General features: G+C 39.7%; 1 protein-coding gene across 1 annotated transcript in view; it reads right to left on the bottom strand.

Annotated features, from left to right (window-relative positions):
- Window positions 1-9,752: 9,752 nt before the first annotated feature.
- Window positions 9,753-23,077, bottom strand: part of LOC139756700 (lipase 3-like) — a 58,007-nt gene continuing 44,682 nt past the window's right edge. The window contains exons 9-11 of the mRNA XM_071676366.1: window positions 21,675-21,759; window positions 21,040-21,182; window positions 9,753-12,207 (exon numbers count right to left, since the gene is read on the bottom strand). Of these exons, the coding sequence (XP_071532467.1) occupies window positions 12,055-12,207; window positions 21,040-21,182; window positions 21,675-21,759 (381 nt within the window). The 3' untranslated portion in view covers window positions 9,753-12,054. The remainder of the gene's footprint in view (window positions 12,208-21,039; window positions 21,183-21,674; window positions 21,760-23,077) is intronic.

Here is a 23,077-nt window from a genome sequence, read left to right as displayed (position 1 = left end):
TTTTATCGAGGATGTAAGGCATGTGTACGTGTAGGAAGAGAGGAAAGTGATTGGTTCTCAGTGAATGTAGGTTTGTGGCAGGGGTGTGTGATGTCTCCATGGTTGTTTAATTTGTTTATGGATGGGGTTGTAAGGGAGGTAAATGCAAGAGTCCTGGAAAGAGGGGCAAGTATGAAGTCTGTTGGGGATGAGAGAGCTTGGGAAGTGAGTCAGTTGTTGTTCGCTGATGATACAGCGCTGGTGGCTGATTCATGTGAGAAACTGCAGAAGCTGGTGACTGAGTTTGGTAAAGTGTGTGGAAGAAGAAAGTTGAGAGTAAATGTGAATAAGAGCAAGGTTATTAGGTACAGTAGGGTTGAGGGTCAAGTCAATTGGGAGGTGAGTTTGAATGGAGAAAAACTGGAGGAAGTGAAGTGTTTTAGATATCTGGGAGTGGATCTGTCAGCGGATGGAACCATGGAAGCGGAAGTGGCTCATAGGGTGGGGGAGGGGGCGAAAATTTTGGGAGCCTTGAAAAATGTGTGGAAGTCGAGAACATTATCTCGGAAAGCAAAAATGGGTATGTTTGAGGGAATAGTGGTTCCAACAATGTTGTATGGTTGCGAGGCGTGGGCTATGGATGGAGATGTGCGCAGGAGGATGGATGTGCTGGAAATGAGATGTTTGAGGACAATGTGTGGTGTGAGGTGGTTTGATCGAGTAAGTAACGTAAGGGTAAGAGAGATGTGTGGAAATAAAAAGAGCGTGGTTGAGAGAGCAGAAGAGGGTGTTTTGAAATGGTTTGGGCACATGGAGAGAATGAGTGAGGAGAGATTGACCAAGAGGATATATGTGTCGGAGGTGGAGGGAACGAGGAGAAGAGGGAGACCAAATTGGAGGTGGAAAGATGGAGTGAAAAAGATTTTGTGTGATCGGGGCCTGAACATGCAGGAGGGTGAAAGGAGGGCAAGAAATAGAGTGAATTGGAGTCATGTGGTATACAGGGGTTGACGTGCTGTCAGTGGATTGAAGCAAGGCATGTGAAGCGTCTGGGGTAAACCATGGAAAGCTGTGTAGGTATGTATATTTGCGTGTGTGGACGTGTGTATGTACATGTGTATGGGGGGGGGGGTGGGCCATTTCTTTCGTCTGTTTCCTTGCGCTACCTCGCAAACGCGGGAGACAGCGACAAAGTATAAAAAAAAAAAAAAAAAAATATATATATATATATATATATATATATATATATATATATATATATATATATATATATATATATATATATATATGAAAGAAGAAAGTTAAGAGTAAATGTGAATAAGAGCAAGGTTATTAGGTACACTAGGGTTGAGGGTCAAGTCAGTAATTGGTAAGGTGTTGATGAGTGATGATCGGCAGGAGACCATGGATGAAGGAAGTTAAGGAAAAAGATGATGTATAAAGGGATGTGGTGATTGGTGTGTTGGTCATATCTTTATATCCCTGTTCATTAAGAACAGGTTGTCTTTTTATTGATGTAAATTATATTCATTGTCATCACTCCATTCAGATTTCTCTGGATGGATCATGTACAAATAGCCTCTGACATTACCCACACATCCTTTAACCAAGACCAGTGTGTTAAAGTGAAACATAGACTTCTGCACACACACACACACACACACACAAATTTCATCTTTTATGGATTTGCTTATCAAATACTTTTTCTTAATTCCTTGATTTTTCAAACACTTCCTCATTTTCCCAAATACTTATTGTTTTACTTTCAAATAGCAAAAACCAGGTCCACAATCACTTGATCTTGCATACCTTTCCTCCATTTCCCCAAAATTTATTCTTTTACTTTCTAAGAGCAATAATTAGATCAACACACTCTTTTCCCTTCCTAAACTCACCTTTTTATCACCAAGAGGTTTATTAATCCTTTTAAGATGATCAGTTACTATTATCCCATACACCTTGCTAACTTTGCTGGACATTTATTCCTTTCTAATTCTTACTTTTAACTTTACCCCTTTTTTCTGGTAGTCAGACATCTGATCATTGTTCCATGCTTCCATGCACACTCTTCAGATCCACTCTCTTTACCATCTGGCACACCACTGCAGTTGTTGCCACAGTTTTTGAATTCTTTAAGAATTGTTTATATTTTCTTGATTCCTCCTTTGAAATGTCTCCCTTTCCCATATATCCATTTTCCTCCTTACCTCTACTCTTTATGTACCAGTAGATATGTCTTTCACCATTATCTCCTTTCAGTTGTATAAGATAATATTTGCCATTTACATACTTCATTCTTTGCCACTAGCATTTTCCAGGACTTATCTGATGTATGTATATATCTTGAGCATGTGTATCCTACTTTTATTCTTCTCCTTCCAGTGCAAGAATGATTATTATGAAGCTTAGATGTGAAAGGTTACAAATATCCAGTTGTATATGCACCGTGTGATAATACATAGGAGAAAATTAAGGATGCTTGAAGAGAAAGTGAAAAACAATCAGAGGATGGTGATCCGGGGGAGAAACTATGTGTATTAGATGACAAATTGATTGTAGTGAACAGTGGAAGAGAGGGTAACAGATTGGGATTGCAAGCATGTATGACAATGGAAGAATACATAGATTGTGTGCAATAACAGTTATGCTTGCAGAAGGTACATACTTTGAACTTAAAGCTGTCCATGAATACACATGTTCAGTGACTAGGAAAAAAGGATAAAAAAATGCACAAATGATTTGTTTTTTTATAAAGAATTTAAGGGGCAGTGTGCATAAGTTGCAGTGTCGGAGAGTTGAGAGGGAGCTTGTCAGATCGTATGGTACAAATGTGAAAATTACCTTTTATTTTCGATGGTTTGGGACTAGAACTGATAATGGTATAAATGAAAAAGTTTAGGTGTGAAAGGGTGAAATTTACTTTCCAGAAATTAGGGGAAAAGCTGAGAGTATTCAATACAGTGTGGTTAAGAGTGTAGTTAAGGTAATTTGTGGGCAGCTTTAGACTTTTTGGAGGGTGCCGGAGAGGTGTATATGCAGTAAGTATAGGCTTTAGAAGGTGGTCCAGCATACAGATATTCAAAAAAATAAGTGGAAGAAGAAAAGAGTTTAGAAGGAAAAGCTTAACCTTTGAGAAAATTTTGGTGAATGTGGGGCAAAGAATGCTGAATGCAATTTAAAGTAATGAGGATTGGATAAAGTAAATGTTTGACTCAATTTGAGTATCATTTAGCTGGAAATAAGTCTCAGTATTTTTTGAGACAAGGACTTTGGAGTTGACTCTGTCCTTAGATTGTTGCCAGAATCTCACTGTGGGATGATAGTTTCGAAGACGGACTGTCCACTGGCAAATATAGGAGTAGCTTTCAAGTATATGGAAAAGAAAATATTTGGCTAGATATTTATGTCCCACGTAAGGCCAAAACTAGAAATTACTTCTCAGGTTTGGTCAAAGTACAAAGAGAGCTTATAGAGAAGGTTCAAAGAATGACAACAAAGATAGTACTAGAATTATGATAGTAAAACTTCAGGGAAAGGCTGGAGGCTTTAAATTTACCCAACTTGGAAGAGAGGAGTAATTGGTGATCTGATCACAGCCTTTAAGTTTTTAAATGCGATCAACTGTTCTGAGAGAGATGTATGGATAGTGCAACCAGGGGACATTACATGAAATTAAGTAAGAAACTTGTTAAAGAGGTTGTAAATAAATACTTTAATGATGGTGAATGAATGGAACTGAATGTTTGAGAGCATGGAAGAAATACTTTCATAATGGTGAATGAGTGGAACAGAATGACTGAAAGCATGCTTGATGCAGACAGCATACATAAAGTGAAGAAGATATAAGGTAGAATGTTCAAGAGATGTAAAACTCCCTCCCATGCAGTACAAATATGTAATTACAAACTCTGAAGAGTAAAATTCAGATATATATGAATCAGAAAAGCAAATGAGGATTTCTGGAGAAAAATGAGGGACAGCAATAAGCAATTCTGGATATGAAATCAAAAGAATTGTAGTAACTGTTAAGAGTGTTTGGTGTTGGAGGAAAGCCGTTCAGTATCGTGAAGGTTGTTAGTAATACATGAAATTGTTGCCATTGCCATTTAAAGTATTACGCTGATGGAGCAAGTGTATGAAGCAATGAAACACCGATGGAGCGAGTGTATAAAGTAAGTCATGAAACGCTGATGGAGTGAGTGTATGAATTAAGTAATGAAATAATCATATCGAATCATACTGTGCTGAGAGGAATTGGAAGATACAAGATAAACCATGTGTAAATAACAACTGATTATAGCAATATTCCATTAGCTGTATAACACGATCTTTGGGTGGATTAGAAGTACAGGAGATGGCTTTTGTAAGAATTTAGAATATGATTATGTGAATCATTATTGATTAAAAGGTGGTTCTGTGGGCAAGGCAAATTGGAATGTGAAACAGGGTTTTACCTTGTACCTGTAAATCCAAGCAAGGGCTGCACCACTTCTCAGTGGTGACTTTTTTTGAGATAGGGAAGTGGGTTGAGAATACTAAGGGGACACCCAGAAAATTTCACTGCTTGATTTGTGAATATATAAACTAAAGAAGCTTTGATATTTTCCAGAACACACGTTTCAGCTTTCCAGACTTTGACCTCATTGCAACTAGACCAATAGCCCGTTGACCATAGGTGTTTCTCTTGCTGCATCATTTTGATTTTTTTTCCATGTGTTTAGAAATGTTGCATAAGCATGGAAATTGTGCTGTTGCACAGACTTATTCGTTCAATTACAATATTTTGATTTTCCATGTGTTGTGTAGATGTAGAATATTTATGACAATAATACTGATAGTCCTTTTTTGCTCAGATGAATTATTTTGATTTTTCATGTCAGGAATATTTCATTACCTTTAGAATAATGATGCACAATCTCTTTTGTTGAAATATAAAAATTTTGATTTTCCACTTGTTTTATAAATGTTGCATTGCCATAGAAATTGTTGTTGCAAAAAATATATTTCAAATAAAAAAATTTATTATTTATCTCATCTTGTAAGCTTGTTGCTGAACTATATAAGATTATACTCAGTGCAGATGCACAGTCTTCTTTATTCAAGTAAAATCATTTGATTTTCACATTCGTGTACAGTGGTGATGATGGGAGCTGTTAAAATGCTAACTGCTCTTTTTTTTTTAAGATTACATTTGGATTTAAACAGAAGGCATTCTTGATGTAAGATTTATTTGAATTTCTAGAGAGTGCTGAATTAAGAAAGGTTGGGAGCTGCTGCTGTAGATAGAAAAAAGAATAAACTGCAGTTTATATATGTAGGCATAGCATACAGCAAGATTGATGGAACTAATGTGAAGGGTTAGAAACAGACCACTTGCCAGTATCTACCACAAGATTTTTGTGAGACAGAACCAACAAATGGCAATTATCACATATCTTTCTTTCTACTCAGTAGAGGAAAAAAAAGACTATCAGATTGTTGGAGTAACATAGAGCACTTAGAATAAAGATGCTACACTCCATTAGGTTTGGAGGGGTTGCAGCTTACACTGGTTATGCAATACAGGGGAAAGATGCTCCAACTGAACAGTTTCTGTATAAAGAGAAATGTATATGTTAGGACTAGCTAGAAAAGAGTGAACCATTTGGAGAGAAATTAGGGCCATTATTGGTGTTATGTCTCCTTGCTGTGGAATTATAAAGTTTTCCTCATTGTGAAGGTAAAGAAGTAAGACCAGAGGAGGGAAGGAGGTTAAAGGTTTTGATTAGTATAAAAGTAGTTGAACAAGCTAGCATTACTACACCCAAAGGTAACTTGTAAAAGATTCTACCAAGAAGCTCTGTAATGCTATAAGGGTTTAGTAGTACTGGTCTTAGAGAAAATGTATTCTGATTTGATGAGTGGTTGGAATGTGATAATGGTGAAGTAGAAGTTAGAAATTTAGGAGCCATTTTTGTCAGTTAGATGAATAGATGCTTAAATATTGAAAGGTGAGCACTTTGTGGGTCTTTTGTTAGAGAGTATAGCTAGCAAATTTGGACTGCATATTTGCAGAATCATTTAAAAGCATACTTCAGTCTACTGATGGATAGTCTACTGGGGATAGGGGAGAAAGAATACTTCCCACGCATTCCTCACGTGTCGTAGAAGGCGACTAAAGGGGACGGGAACGGGGGGCTAGAAACCCTCCCCTCCTTGTATTTTAACTTTCTAAAAGGGGAAACAGAAGAAGGAGTCACGCAGGTAGTGCTCATCCTCCTCGAAGGCTCAGATTGGGGTGTCTAAATGTGTGTGGTTGTAACCAAGATGAGAAAAAAGGAGAGATAGGTAGTATGTTTGAGGAAAGGAACCTGGATGTTTTGGCTCTGAGTGAAATGAAACTCAAGGGTAAAGGGGAAGAGTGGTTTGGGAATGTCTTGGGAGTAAAGTCAGGGGTTAGTGAGAGGACAAGAGCAAGGGAAGGAGTAGCACTACTCCTGAAACAGGAGTGGTGGGAGTATGTGATACAGTGTAAGAAAGTAAACTCTACATTGATAAGGGTAAAACTGAAAGTAGATGGATAGAGATAGGTGATTATTGGTGCATATGCACCTGGGCATGAGAAGAAAGATCATGAGAGGCAAGTGTTTTGGGAGCAGCTGAGTGAGTGTGTTAGTAGTTTTGTTGCACAAGACCAGGTTATAGTGATGGGTAATTTAAATGCAAAGGTGAGTAATGTGGCAGTTAAGGGAATCATTGGTGTACATGGGGTGTTCAGTGATGTAAATGGAAATGGTGAAGAGCTTGTAGATTTATGTGCTGAAAAAGGACTGGTGAATAGGAATACCTGGTTTAAAAAGAGAGATATACGTATGTAAGTAGGAGAGATGGCCAGAGAGCGTTATTGGATTACATGTTAATTGATACGCGCGTGAAAGAGAGACTTTTGGATATTAATGTGCTGAGAGGTGCAACTGGAGGGATGTCTGATCATCATCTTGTAGAGGCGAAGGTGAAGATTTGTAGAGGTTTTCAGAAAAGAAGAGAAAATGTTGGGGTGAAAAGAGTGGTGAGACTAAGTCAGCTTGGGAAGGAGACTTGTGTGAGGAAGTACCAGGAGAGACTGAGTACAGAATGGAAAAAGGTGAGAACAAAGGACGTAAGGGGAGTGGGGGAGGAATGGGATGTATTTAGGGAAGCAGTGATGGCTTGCGCAAAAGATGCTTGTGGCATGAGAAGTGTGGGATATGGACAGATTAGAAAGGGTAGTGAATGGTGGGATGAAGAAGTAAGATTATTAGTGAAAGAGAAGAGAGAGGCATTTGGACGATTTTTGCAGGGAAATAATGCAAATGAGTGGGAGATGTATAAAAGAAAGAGGCAGGAGGTCAAGAGAAAGGTGCAAGAGGTCAAAAAGAGGGCAAATGAGAGTTGGGGTGAGAGAGTATCATTAAATTTTAGGGAGAATAAAAAGTTGTTTTGAAAGGAGGTAAATAAAGTGCGTAAGACAAGGGAACAAATGGGAACTTTAGTGAAGGGTGCTAATGGGAAGGTGATAACAAGTAGTGGTGATGAGAAGGAGATGGAGTGAGTATTTTGAAGGTTTGTTGAATGTGTCTGATGATAGAGTGGCAGATATAGGGTGTTTTGGTTGAGGTGGTGTGCAAAGTGAGAGGGTTAGAGAAAATCATTTTGTAAACAGAGAAGAGGTAGTAAAAGCTTTGTGGAAGATGAAAGCCGGCAAGACAGCGGGTTTGGAAGGTATTGCAGTGGAATTTATTAAAAAAAGGGGGTGAATGTATTGTTGACTGGTTGGTAAGGTTATTTAATGTATGTATGACTCATGGTGAGGTGCCTGAGGATTGGCAAAATGCTTGCATAGTGCCATTGTACAAAGCAAGGGGGATAAAAGTGAGTGCTCAAATTACAGAGGTATAAGTTTGTTGAGTATTCCTGGGAAATTATATGGGAGGGTATTGATTGAGAGGGTGGAGGCATGTACAGAGCATCAGATTGGGGAAGAGCAGTGTGGTTTCAGAAGTGGTAGAGGATGTGTGGATCAGGTGTTTGCTTTGAAGAATGTATGTGAGAAATACTTAGAAAAGCAAATGAATTTGTATGTAGAATTTATGGATCTGGAGAAGGCATATGATAGAGATGCTCTGCAGAAGGTATTAAGAATATATGGTGTGGGAGGCAAGTTGTTAGAAGCAGTGAAAAGTTTTTATCGAGGATGTAAGGCATGTGTACGTGTAGGAAGAGAGGAAAGTGATTGGTTCTCAGTGAATGTAGGTTTGCGGCAGGGGTATGTGATGTCTCCATGGTTGTTTAATTTGTTTATGGAAAGCGTTGTTAGGGAGGTGAATGCAAGAGTTCTGGAAATAGGGGCAAGTATGCAGTCTGTTGTGGATGAGAGAGCTTGGAAAGTGAGTCAGTTGTTGTTCGCTGATGATACAGCGCTGGTGGCTGATTCATGTGAGAAACTGCAGAAGCTGGTGACTGAGTTTGGTAAAGTGTGTGAAAGAAGAAAGCTGAGAGTAAATGTGAATAAGAGCAATGTTATTAGGTACAGTAGGGTTGAGGGTCAAGTCAATTGGGAGGTAAGTTTGGATGGAGAAAAACTGGAGGAAGTAAAGTGTTTTAGATATCTGGGAGTGGATTTGGCAGCAGATGGAACCATGGAAGTGGAAGTGAATCATAGGGTAGGGGAGGGGGCGAAAATTCTGGGAGCGTTGAAGAATGTGTGGAAGTCGAGAACATTATCTCGGAAAGCAAAAATGGGTATGTTTGAAGGAATAGTGGTCCCAACAGTGTTATATTGTTGTGAGGCGTGGGCTATGGATAGAGTTGTGCGCAGGAGGGTGGATGTGCTGGAAATTAAATGTTTGAGGACAATATGTGGTTTGAGTTGGTTTCATCAAGTAAGTAAGAATAGGGTAAGAGAGATGTGTGGTAATAAAAAGAGTTTGGTTGAGAGAGCAGAAGAGGGTGTTTTGAAATGGTTTGGTCACATGGAGAGAATGAGTGAGGAAAGATTGACCAAGAGGATATATGTGTCAGAGGTGGAGGGAATGAGGAGAAGTGGGAGACCAAATTGGAGGTGGAAAGATTGAGTGAAAAAGATCTTGAGTGATCGGGGCCTGAACATGCAGGAGGGTGAAAGGCGTGCAAGGAATGGAGTGAATTGGAATGATGTGGTATACCAGGGTCGACGTGCAGTCAGTGGATTGAACCAGGACATGTGAAGCGTCTATGGTAAACCATGGAAAGTTCTTTGGGGCCTGGATGTGGAAAGGGAGCTGTGGTTTCGATGCATTATTACATGACAGCTAGAGACTGAGTGTGAACGAATGTGGCCTTTGTTTTCTTTTCCTAGTGCTACCTGACACACATTAGGAGGGAGGGGGTTGTTATTTCATGTGTGGCGAGGTGGCGATGGGAATGAATAAAGACAGACTATGAATTATGTACATGTGTATATATGTATATTTGTGTGTGTATATGTATGTATATGTTGAGATTTATAGGTATGTATATGTGCGCGTGTGGACGTGTATGTATATGCATTCCTATGAGTCCACGGGGAAAATGAAACACGAAAAGTTCCCCAGTGCACTTTCGTGTAATAATCACATCATCAGGGGAGACACGAGAGGAATATAACAGTCAGTTGATATACATCGAAGAGACGAAGCTAGGATGCCGTTTGGTAAACATGTTTACCAAATGGCGTCCTAGCTTTGTCTCTTCGATGTATATCAACTGACTGTTATATTCCTCTCTTGTGTCTCCCCTGATGATGTGATTATTACACGAAAGTGCACTTGGGAACTTTTCGTGTTTCATTTTCCCCGTGGACTCATAGGAATATCTCGATTACACGCAAAATTGTGATCCTTTCCAACATGTATATACATGTGTATGTGGGTGGGTTGGGCCATCCTTTCATCTGTTTCCTTGCGCTATCTCATTAACGAGGGAGACAGCGACAAGGCAAAATAATTAAATAAATACTTCAGTCTACTCGTAGATAAAGGAATTGAACATGTATTAAAAGTCTTTAACGACCGTTTGGTCATGTAAAACATATAGCTAATAAAAGTTATATTTATTTATTTATTTATTTATTTTGCTTTGTCGCTGTCTCCCGCATTTATGAGGTAGCACAAGGAAACAGACGAAAGAAATGGCCCAACCCATCCCCATACACATGTGTATACATACACATACACACATGCAAATATACATACCTATACATCTCAATTTACACATATATATACACACACAGACATATACATATATACACAGGTACATAATTCATACTGTCTGCCTTTATTAATTCCCATCGCCACCTCGCCACACATGGAATAACATCCCCCCTCCCCCCTCATGTGTGCGAGGTAGCGCTAGGAAAAGACAACAAAGGCCCCATTCGTTCACACTCAGTCTCTAGCTGTCATGTAATAATGCCCGAAACCACAGCTCCCTTTCCACAACCAGGCCCCAGATGGTGTGAATTGAGACCTTAGCCTCTCAAGACGGATCACTGATTTGCCTGTAAAGTGAAGAACTAGTAAGAACTTTCATAAATAAAAGTAGAAGTCCTTATTTAAGAGGTATATAGAATAAAAAAATGAGCAGAAGTAGATTGTAGAGGAGATGGATAGTTAGATGTATTGAGAAAATTTATTAGGGTTTTGGATATTTCAGGTGAAGATGCTGGAGGAATGAATGGGGACTGGTGTTTCTGGAGATTGTGTGAATTGAGACCTTAGCCTCTCAAGACAGATCACTGATTTGCCTGTAAAGTGAAGAACTAGTAAGAACTTTCATAAATAAAAGTAGAAGTCCTTATTTCCTTATTTAACACTGAGCATGGATTACAGAGATGTGGGTAATATAAGGAGGGTGTTTTACCTGATTCATTCCATGAAATTGGTAATGAAAATAGAAGAAAATTTGAGAATACAAGTACTAAAGATGGAGTCAAGAAATCAGACATCAAGAAATCAAAGTGGAAGTGGAAGCCACGATACAGAGGAGCAGTTCAGAAAGTTTAGGATGGATTGTGAAAATATGAAAATGAATGCTTGATCAACACTCGTTTATACAGTTGCACCACATGAAATATTTTAGTTTTCTTTCATATTATCAGAACATGGCAATTGACATGTAGAACTTTCTTGGCAATTAACATGAACATTAACCATATGTGTAAAACATTACAGGTGTGGTTGTATATGAAACAATTCTTTTAAGTCAGGAGTTTGAACACAGGAGGTTTTCCTTTATATTGACTGAGCAGGAGAATAGTATATGTTTGTGTATTTCCTGTTGCTATATACTGAAAAGCATTTGTGATAATGGTACTGATAATGTTATAGAGTAAAGTGATTATGGTAATAATTCTATAACAAACATTACAGTATTAGCAATGTCATTATTATTATCCTCATTTAGCATCAGTATTATCATTACTATCATTTTCATCAGTTTTATGTATGATTTTGTTTGTTACTTTATGGTTTTCCAAAATATCTATCGACATTCTCGACTTGTATCTCCTTTTTCTTGCCCATAGTTTCCATCCAGTGTGTAGCAGCAGTTGCTTTTATTGTAGAAAATGTCAGTTTGAATTTTGTGTTCTCAGGTTACGTCAGATAGTACAGCAGCTGATGTTTTGAATAAATATCTTTTAGAATATTTGCTGTTAAGCTGTTGGCAAAAATTAGTTCCACTGCACTCCTTGGAGATGTTTGCCAGTTGCAGTTTAGGTGTACTTGTCTGCTCATTTGTACATTCAACTAAGTTGTATTTTATATGAAACTGAAAAACTTGCCTTTTCATCTTGATGCAGTTTTTAAAGTGAAAGACAGATGAACATTTAGGCATATGGTGCCATTGTCATGAATCACCAAATCATTTCTGCATCCTTTGAAAGAAATGCCTTTTGAAAGAGAATGACTAAGAAATGTGATTCCATTCACATGAAGAACCATCATGAGCTTTTTTTACACAATATATTTTCTCTTGTAATGTAAGTGAAAGACTGAAGCCTGCAGGTATCACACAGCATGCCTGTAGCATACTTCTCAGTCAGTAGAAGGTGTCGAAGAAGTCCATGACTGGTCGATAGACAAGGTTGTGGGCATTCTCTGCCCAAAGAAAGTCCATATGGTTAAAGTCTGAGAGCTTGACCCGATAGTTAAGTGCTAGCCAAGGCAGCTCAGACGCCGTCTGTTGCACACCCTGCAACACATCAACAGACACTGTTTACTTTACACAACACAGGAAATTAATACTGATACTTCACACATGGCAATGAAGAGAAAGTTCATAGGAAACTGACATAACTCAGTTCATACTCCAGGCAGCATGAGAAACCCACGAGTGTATTCAGTGAAATGACAAGTTAAGTAGTGATTGTAAAGCTTGAGCCAGGCACAGGTAACCCAGTGGCCACTTTTGTGTTACTCACACACATTTCGTGTCACTCAAAACCTTGTGATACCTTAGCTAAGAGTGAATCGTAGGTGGCATGAAGGGTGAAAAATATAATTGATATCTGTTTACAGTACATATGTACATTGCACACACATAAAATCGTTAAGTCTGTGGTGGTTAGCATTAGTAGATCATAAGCCGCTATGGTCTCACCTGATGTCAGGCCCATATGGATTTCAATCCTAGGCATGACAGTTGGCCTTTCCCCATCCCAAGAGTTTCTCCTGACTTAGAGGCTGGTCAGTAAATGGTTCCCTAACTTAGAATGATTTGTGTGTGTGTGTGTGTGTGTGTGTGTGTGTGTGGATACACATGTAAGAGTACAATTATGTTATATATATATATGGAGAAAAACTGGAGGAAGTGAAGTGTTTTAGATATCTGGGAGTGGACTTGGCAGCGGATGGAACCAAGGAAGCGGAAGTGAATCATAGGGTGGGGGAGGGGGTGAAGGTCCTTGGAGTGTTGAAAAATGTGTGGAAGTTGAGAACGTTATCTTGGAAAGCAAAAATGGGTATGTTTGAAGGAATAGTGCTTCCAAAAATTTTATATGGTTGTGAGGTGTGGGCTATTGGCAGAGTTGTGTGGAGGAGGGTGGATGTGCTGGAAATGAGATGTTTAAGGACAATATATGGTGTGAGGTGGTTTGATCGAGTGAATAATGAAAGGGTAAGAGAGATTTATGGTAATGAAAAGAGTATGGTTAAGAGTGCAGAAGAGGGTGTTTTGAAATGGTTTGGTCACATGGAGAGAATGAGTGAGGAAAGATTGACCAAGAGGATATTTGTGTCAGAGGTAGAGGGAACGAGGAGAAGTGGGAGACCAAATTGTTGGTGGAAAGATGGAGTGTAAAAGATATTGAGTGATCGGGCCTGAACATGCAGGAGGGTGAAAAGCGTGCAAGGAATAGAGTGAACTGGGACGATGTGGTATACCAGGGTCAATGTGCTGTCAATAGATTGAACCAGGGCATGCAAAGCGTCTGGTCTAAACCATGGAAAGTTTCGTGGGGCCTGGATGTGGAAAGGGAGCTGTGGTTTCAGTGCATTATACATGACAGCTAGAGACTGATTGTGAACGAATGTGGCCCTTGTGTTTTCCTAGCGCTACCTCGCGCACATGCAGGGGTAGGGGGTTGTCATTTCATGTGTGGCGGGGTGACGACGGGAATGAATAAGGGCAAACAAGTATGAATTATGTACATGTGTATATATGTATATGTCTGTGTGTGTGTATATATATGTATATGTTGAGATTTATAGGTATGTATATGTGCGTGTGTGGACGTGTATGTATATATATGTGTATGTGGGTGGGTTAGGCCATACTTTCGTCTCTTTCCTTGCGCTACCTCGCTAACACGGGAGCCAGTGACAAAGTATAATGAATAAATAAATATATATATATATATATATATATATATATATATATATATATATATATATATATATATATATATATATATATATATATATATAGGCAAAGGGGATAAGAGTGAGTGCTCAAATTACAGAGGTATAAGTTTGTTGAGTATTCCTGGTAAATTATATGGGAGGGTATTGATTGAGAGGGTGAAGGCATGTACAGAGCATCAGATTGGGGAAGAGCAGTGTGGTTTCAGAAGTGGTAGAGGATGTGTGGATCAGGTGTTTGCTTTGAAGAATGTATGTGAGAAATACTTAGAAAAGCAAATGGATTTGTATGTAGCATTTATGGATCTGGAGAAGGCATATGATAGAGTTGATAGAGATGCTCTGTGGAAGGTATTAAGAATATATGGTGTGGGAGGAAAGTTGTTAGAAGCAGTGAAAAGTTTTTATCGAGGATGTAAGGCATGTGTACGTGTAGGAAGAGAGGAAAGTGATTGGTTCTCAGTGAATGTAGGTTTGCGGCAGGGGTGTGTGATGTCTCCATGGTTGTTTGATTTGTTTATGGATGGGGTTGTTAGGGAGGTAAATGCAAGAGTTTTGGAAAGAGGGGCAAGTATGAAGTCTGTTGGGGATGAGAGAGCTTGGGAAGTGAGTCAGTTGTTGTTCGCTGATGATACAGCGCTGGTGGTTGATTCATGTGAGAAACTGCAGAAGCTGGTGACTGAGTTTGGTAAAGTGTGTGGAAGAAGAAAGTTAAGAGTAAATGTGAATAAGAGCAAGGTTATTAGGTACAGTAGGTCTGAGGGTCAAGTCAATTGGGAGGTGAGTTTGAATGGAGAAAAACTGGAGGAAGTGAAGTGTTTTAGTTATCTGGGAGTGGATCTGGCAGCGGATGGAACCATGGAAGCGGAAGTGGATCATAGGGTGGGGGAGGGGGCGAAAATTCTGGGGGCCTTGAAGAATGTGTGGAAGTCGAGAACATTATCTCGGAAAGCAAAAATGGGTATGTTTGAAGGAATAGTGGTTCCAACAATGTTGTATGGTTGCGAGGCGTGGGCTATGGATAGAGTTGTGCGCAGGAGGGTGGATGTGCTGGAAATGAGATGTTTGAGGACAATGTGTGGTGTGAGGTGGTTTGATCGAGTGAGTAACGTAAGGGTAAGAGAGATGTGTGGAAATAAAAAGAGCGTGGTTGAGAGAGCAGAAGAGGGTGTTTTGAAGTGGTTTGGGCACATGGAGAGAATGAGTGAGGAAAGATTGACCAAGAGGATATATGTGTCGGAGGTGGAGGGAACGAGGAGAAGAGGGAGACCAAATTGGAGGTGGAAAGATGGAGTGAAAAGATGGAGTGAAAAAGATTTTGTGTGATCGGGGCCTGAACATGCAGGAGGGTGAAAGGAGGGCAAGGAATAGAGTGAATTTGAGCGATGTGGTATACCGGGGTTGACGTGCTGTCAGTGGATTGAATCAAGGCATGTGAAGCGTCTGGGGTAAACCATGGAAAGCTGTGTAGGTATGTATATTTGCGTGTGTGGACGTATGTATATACTTGTGTATGGGGGAGGGTTGGGCCATTTCTTTCGTCTGTTTCCTTGCGCTACCTCGCAAACGCGGGAGACAGTGACAAAGTATAATAAAATAAAATAATTATATATATATATATATACATATACATAAATATACGTATGTAAGTAGGAGAGATGGCCAGAGAGCGTTATTGGATTACGTGTTAATTGACAGCCGCATGAAAGAGAGACTTTTGGATGTTAATGTGCTGAGAGGTGCAACTGGAGGGATGTCTGATCATTATCTTGTGGAGGCTAAGGTGAAGATTTGTATGGGTTTTCAGAAAAGAAGAGTGAATGTTGGGGTGAAGAGGGTGGTGAGAGTAAGTGAGCTTGGGAAAGAGACTTGTGTGAGGAAGTACCAGGAGAGACTGAGTACAGAATGGAAAAAGGTGAGAACAATGGAAGTAAGGGGAGTGGGAGAGGAATGGGATGTATTTAGGGAATCAGTGATGGATTGTGCAAAAGATGCTTGTGGCATGAGAAGAGTGGGAGGTGGGTTGATTAGAAAGGGTAGTGAGTGGTGGGATGAAGAAGTAAGATTATTAGTGAAAGAGAAGAGAGAGGCATTTGGACGATTTTTGCAGGGAAAAAGTGCAATTGAGTGGGAGAGGTATAAAAGAAAGAGGCAGGAGGTGTCGAGAAAGGTGCAAGAGGTGAAAAAGAGGGCAAATGAGAGTTGGGGTGAGAGAGTATCATTAAATTTCAGGGAGAATAAAAAGATGTTTTGGAAGGAGGTAAATAAAGTGCGTAAGACAAGGGAGCAAATGGGAACTTCAGTGAAGGGGGCTAATGGGGAGGTGATAACAAGTAGTGGTGATGTGAGAAGGAGATGGAGTGAGTATTTTGAAGGTTTGTTGAATGTGTTTGATGATAGAGTGGCAGATATAGGGTGTCTTGGTCGAGGTGGTGTGCAAAGTGAGAGGGTTAGGGAAAATGATTTGGTAAATAGAGAAGAGGTAGTAAAAGCTTTACGGAAGATGAAAGCCGGCAAAGCAGCAGGTTTGGATGGTATTGCAGTGGAATCTATTAAAAAAGGGGGTGACTCTATTGTTGACTGGTTGGTAAGGTTATTTAACGTATGTATGATTCATGGTGAGGTGCCTGAGTTTTGGCAGAATGCTTGCATAGTGCCATTGTACAAAGGCAAAGGGGATAAGAGTGAGTGCTCAAATTACAGAGGTATAAGTTTGTTGAGTATTCCTGGTAAATTATATGGGAGGGTATTGATTGAGAGGGTGAAGGCGTGTACAGAGCATCAGATTGGGGAAGAGCAGTGTGGTTTCAGAAGTGGTAGAGGATGTGTGGATCAGGTGTTTGCTTTGAAGAATGTATGTGAGAAATACTTAGAAAAACAAATGGATTTGTATGTAGCATTTATGGATCTGGAGAAGGCATATGATAGAGTTGATAGAGATGCTCTGTGGAAGGTTTTAAGAATATATGGTGTGGAAGGCAAGTTGTTAGAAGCAGTGAAAAGTTTTTATCGAGGATGTAAGGCATGTGTACGTGTAGGAAGAGAGGAAAGTGAATGGTTCTCAGTGAATGTAGGTTTGCGGCAGGGGTGTGTGATGTCTCCATGGTTGTTTAATTTGTTTATGGATGGGGTTGTTAGGGACGTGAATGCAAGAGTATTGGAAAGAGGGGCAAGTATGCAGTCTGTTGTGGATGAGAGAGCTTGGGAAGTGAGTTAGTTGTTGTTTGCTGATGATACAGCGCTGGTGGCTGATTCATGTAAGAAACTGCAGAAGCTGGTGACTGAGTTTGGTAAAGTGTGTGAAAGAAGAAAGTTAAGAGTAAATGTGAATAAGAGCAAAGTTATTAGGTACAGTAGGGTTGAGGGTCAAGTCAATTGGGAGGTAAGTTTGAATGGAGAAAAACTGGAGGAAGTGAAGTGTTTTAAATATCTGGGAGTGGATCTGGCAGTGGATTGAACCATGGAAGCAGAAGTGAATCAGGGTGGGGGAGGGGGCGAAGATTCTGGGAGCCTTGAAGAATGTTTGGAAGTCGAGATCATTATCTCGGAAAGCAAAAATGGGTATGTTTGAAGGAATAGTGGTTCCAACAATGTTGTATGGTTGCGAGGCGTGGGCTATGGATAGAGTTGTGCGGAGGAGGGTGGATGTGCTGGAAATGAGATGTTTGAAGACAATATGTGGTGTGAGGTGGTTTGATCGAGTAAGTAATGTAAGGGTGAGAGAGATGTGTGGAAATAAAAAGAGTGTGGTTGAGAGCAGGAGAGGGTGTTTTGAAATGGTTTGGTCACATGGAGAGAATGAGTGGGGAAAGATTGACCAAGAGGATATATGTGTCAGAGGTGGAGGGAACGAGGAGAAGTGGGAGACCAAATTGGAGGTGGAAAGATGGAGTGAAAAAGATTTTGAGTGATCGGGGCCTGAACATGCAGGAGGGTGAAAGGCGTGCAAGGAATAGAGTGAATTGGAACGATGTGGTATACCGGGGTTGACGTACTGTCAGTGGATTGAATCATCGCATGTGAAGCGTCTGGGGTAAACCATGGAAAGCTGTGTCAAGCGCCTGTCAATTAACACGTAATCCAAAAACGCTTTCTGGCCATTTTTTTTTTTTTTTTTTGACTACGTGTTAATTGACAGGCGCGCGAAAGAGAGACTTTTGGATATTAATGTGCTGAGAGGTGCAACTGGAGGGATGTATTATCATTATCTTGTGGAGGCTAAGGTGAAGATTTGTATGGGTTTTCAGAAAAGAAGAGTGAATGTTGGGGTGAAGAGGGTGGTGAGAGTAAGTGAGCTTGGGAAGGAGACTTGTGTGAGGAAGTACCAGGAGAGACTGAGTACAGAATGGAAAAAGGTGAGAACAATGGAAGCAAGGGGAATGGGGGAGGAATGGGATGTATTTAGGGAATCAGTGATGGATTGCGCAAAAGATGCTTGTGGCATGAGAATATATATATATATATATATATATATATATATATATATATATATATATATATATATATATATATATATATATCCTTATATACTTATCCCTGGGGATAGGGGATTAAGAATACTTCCCACGTATTCCCTGCGTGTCGTAGAAGGCGACTAAAAGGGAAGGGAGCGGGGGGCTGGAAATCCTCCCCTCTCGTTTTTTTTTAATTTTCCAAAAGAAGGAACAGAGAAGGGGGCCAGGTGAGGATATTCCCTCAAAGGCCCAGTCCTCTGTTCTTAACGCTACCTCGCTATCGCGGGAAATGGCGAATAGTATGAAAAAAAAAAAAAAAAAAATATATATATATATATATATATATATATATATATTTTTTTTTTTTTTTTTTTTTTTTTTTCATACTATTCACCATTTCCCGCATTAGCGAGGTAGCGTTAAGAACAGAGGACTGGGCCTTAGAGGGAATATCCTCACCTGGCCCCCTTCTCTGTTCCTTCTTTTGGAGAATTAAAAAAAAAAGAAAAAAAAAAAAAAAAAAAAGAGAGGAAAGGATTTCCAGCCACCAGCTCCCTCCCCTTTTAGTCGCCTTCTACGACACACAGGGAATACGTGGGAAGTATTCTCTCTATATATATATCCCTGGGGATAGGGGAGAAAGAATACTTCTCACGTAATCCCTGCGTGTCGTAGAAGGCGACTAAAAGGGAAGGGAGCGGGGGGCTGGAAATCCTCCCCTCTCGTTTTTAATTTTCCAAAAGAAGGAACACAGAAGGAGGCCAGGTGAGGATATTCCCTCAAAGGCTCAGTCCTCTGTTCTTAACGCTACCTTGCTAACGCGGGAAATGGCGAATATAAAAATATATATATATATATATATATATATATATATATATATATATATATATATATATATATATGTATATATATATATATATATATATATATATATATATATATATATATATATATATATATAGGTACAGTAGGGTTGAGGGTCAAGTCAATTCGGAGGTAAGTTTGAATGGAGAAAAACTGGAGGAAGTAAAGTGTTTTAGATATCTGGGAGTGGATCTGGCAGCGGATGGAACCATGGAAGCGGAAGTGGATCATAGGGTGGGGGAGGGGGCGAAAATCCTGGGAGCCTTGAAGAATGTGTGGAAGTCGAGAACATTATCTCGGAAAGCAAAAATGGGTACGTTTGAAGGAATAGTGGTTCCAACAATGTTGTATGGTTGCGAGGCGTGGGCTATGGATAGAGTTGTGCGCAGGAGGATGGATGTGCTGGAAATGAGATGTTTGAGGACAATGTGTGGTGTGAGGTGGTTTGATCGAGTAAGTAACGTAAGGGTAAGAGAGATGTGTGGAAATAAAAAGAGCGTGGTTGAGAGAGCAGAAGAGGGTGTTTTGAAATGGTTTGGGCACATGGAGAGAATGAGTGAGGAAAGATTGACCAAGAGGATATATGTGTCGGAGGTGGAGGGAACGAGGAGAAGTGGGAGACCAAATTGGAGGTGGAAAGATGGAATGAAAAAGATTTTGTGTGATCGGGGCCTGAACATGCAGGATGGTGAAAGGAGGGCAAGGAATAGAGTGAATTGGATCGATGTGGTATACCGGGGTTGACGTGCTGTCAGTGGATTGAATCAAGGCATGTGAAGCGTCTGGGGTAAACCATGGAAAGCTGTGTAGGTATGTATATTTGCGTGTGTGGATGTATGTATATACATGTGTATGGGGGTGGGTTGGGCCATTTCTTTCGTCAGTTTCCTTGCGCTACCTCGCAAACGCGGGAGACAGCGACAAAGCAAAAAAAAAAAAAAAAAAAAAAAAATATATATATATATATATATATATATATATATATATATATATATATATATATATATTATATATATATATATATATATATATATATATATATATATATATATATATATATATATGTATATATTTTTTTTATACTATTCGCTATTTCCCGCATTAGCAAGGTAGCATTAAGAACAGAGGACTGGGCCTTTGAGGAAATATCCTCACCTGGCCCACCTCTCTGTACATATTCATACTTGCTTGCCTTCATCCATACATAAAGAGACAGAGGAACACAAGCATTAAACTTTTCCCCTTAACACACACGGACTCTGTTCATATAAAATTGGACCCCATGAGTGTAAAATTCTCCCGAATAGTACAGTTAGATAATCACAGAAGACTTTAACAAAGATGGCACCAGAAGTAAGAAATCTGAGTTCTAGGGAAAGGATAAAGGCCTTAGATTTACTTACCAATCTATATTTTAAACCAGATTGATGTAGAACTGATAGTTCTTGGAAAGATGAAGGGATAGAGTAGAGGACATAATGTGTAGTGAAAGAGAAAACTTGTTAGACTGGATTTCAAGGAACATTTTTCAATTGAAGAATAGTGATTGAATGTAATAAACTGAATGGGAAAATAGTAAAAGTGGATAGCATATAGAAGTTTATAAACTTGTATGATAGAAAAAGGTTCAAGTGCAATACAAAAAGGTAATAACATGCACACATTTAAAACGTTCATCCTTTCTTACTTCCAACTTTATAAATGAGGAGCCTTAATTCTGAAGGAAATTTCTCAGATATTTGGTAGGAAATGAAAATTATTCTCTAGTTTGAAGATTCCTCCCAGGGTGAAAGGTACACATTGACAACAGCCTTGGTCTACTGGGAATGTTGAGTGAGGTGACTCACCACAGGCTCTGCGATCCAGTCGTTCTCGGACCAGAAGATCCCAACGGGAAGCTTAACACGGCTTAGGGAGAAGGGCGGGGGAAATGTCCTCCCATATTCTGCCAAGTTTCTTGCCTGGCCATAGTCAAAGGCCTGGAACCTGCCTACACCATCCCAGATGCCAGCCATGACAACGTTAAAGGGAGAGAAAAAGTTACTGGGATAAGGTAACTGTTTTGAATATGCACAACTAATATGAAGTTGTATTGAATGTAAAGACTGTATGTATTACCAGTGATGATGAAGTGTAACACAAGTGTTAAGTAATGCTGATGACCAAGAGGAACTTACCCACAACCTGCACTATATGATATACATTGTAAGAAACAAGAGACATGAGACTTTACTGTCAGCTTCTTCCAGTTTTCAAAAATTGTTGGCAAAGTGCAATGTTCTGACCTTATAATATTAGGTTCTTTACCCCATGAGCACAATGGTAATCAAGGTATAAAGTTATTATTCCATCTATGTATACTCACATGTGCTGAAAATTGATGGAGACAAACTAATTGCAACACACGTAGCTGAGAAAGATTGTGAATAAACTTGCGTAATACAATGACATGGGAGAGGGATGGTGATATGTGGCTACTTACGGGAGGCGTGAAGCTGGAGGAGGTGAGTGAAGACATGCAGGCCAGTTCCTGCTGGCCAGTGGGATGACAACACTGGCAGGTATTTCTGTGGAGGGGCAAAACCATATAGCAAATCCTCAACTCACGAGGACAAGTGCCAAAGGAAACAATATATAACTAGTGTCAAGGCAGATGACTGATTGTTAATGGAAAAGGAGAAAAGGCATCAATTTTGTGAAGGGAAACAGAAAGATTGCCAGTGTAAAGAGATATCTTTTTTGTTTTAGATGGGACAGTAAGGGCAAATGAAGACCTAAACCAAGTTGTCTCATTAACGCCAAAGAAAGATATATGACATAAGGGGAGTGGGTGAGGAATGGGATGTATTTAGGAGAGCACTCATGGCCTGCACAAGAGATGCTTGTGGTATGAGAAAGATGAGAGGTGGGCAGATTAGAAAGGGTAGTGAGTGGTGGGATGAAGAAGTAAGATTGTTAGTGAAAGAGGAGAGGCGTTTAAGCAATTTTTGCAGTTAAGTAGTGCAAATGACTGGGAGATGTATAAAAGAAAGTGGCAGGAGGTCAAGAGAAAGCAGCAAGAGATGAAAAAGAGGGCATGTGAAAGTTAGGGTGAGAGAGTATCATTAAATTTTAGGGAGAGTAAAAAGATGTTTTGGAAGGAGATAAATAAAGTGTGTAAGACAAGAGAACAAATGGGAACATCGATGAAGGGGACTGACTAATGGGGAGGTAATAAAAAGTAGTGATGAAGTGAGTATTTTCAAGGTTTGCTGAATGTGTTTGATGATAGAGTAGCAGATATAGGGTGTTTCAGTCAAGGTGTTGTGCTAAGTCAGAGGGTCAGGGAGAATGGTTTGGTAAACAGAGAAGAGGTCGTGAGAGCTTTGTGGAAGATGAAAGGCTTTGGATGGTATTGCAGTGGAATTTATTAGAAAAGGGGGTGACTGTGTTTTTGATTGGTTGGTAAGGATATTCAATGTAAGTATGGATCATGATGAAGTGCCTGAGGATTGGTGGAATGCATGCATAGTGCCATTGTGCAAAGGCAAAGGAGATAAAGGTGAGTGTTCAAATTGCAAAGGCATAAGTTTACTGAGTATTCCTGGGAAATTATATGGGGGGGGGGTATTGATTGAGAGGGTAAAGATATGTACAGAGCATCAGATTGGGTAAGAGTAGTGTGGTTTCAGAAGTGGTAGAGGATGTGTGGATCAGGTGTTTCCTTTGAAGAATGTATGTGAGCAATACTTTGTATGTGAGCAATACTTAGGAAAACAGATGGATTTGTATGTATCATTTATGGATCTGGAGAAGGCATGTGATAGGGTTGATAGAGATGCTTTGTGGAAGGTTTTAAGAGTATATAGTGTGGGAGGTAAGTTGCTAGAAGCATTGAAAAGTTTT

The sequence above is a fragment of the Panulirus ornatus genome, chromosome 23, assembly GCF_036320965.1.
Source record: "Panulirus ornatus isolate Po-2019 chromosome 23, ASM3632096v1, whole genome shotgun sequence".
In the NCBI taxonomy this organism is placed as follows: Eukaryota; Metazoa; Arthropoda; class Malacostraca; order Decapoda; family Palinuridae; genus Panulirus; species Panulirus ornatus.
The sequence above is the reverse complement of the archived record's forward strand: the minus strand, read 5'-3'. Positions and strand labels throughout refer to the sequence as shown.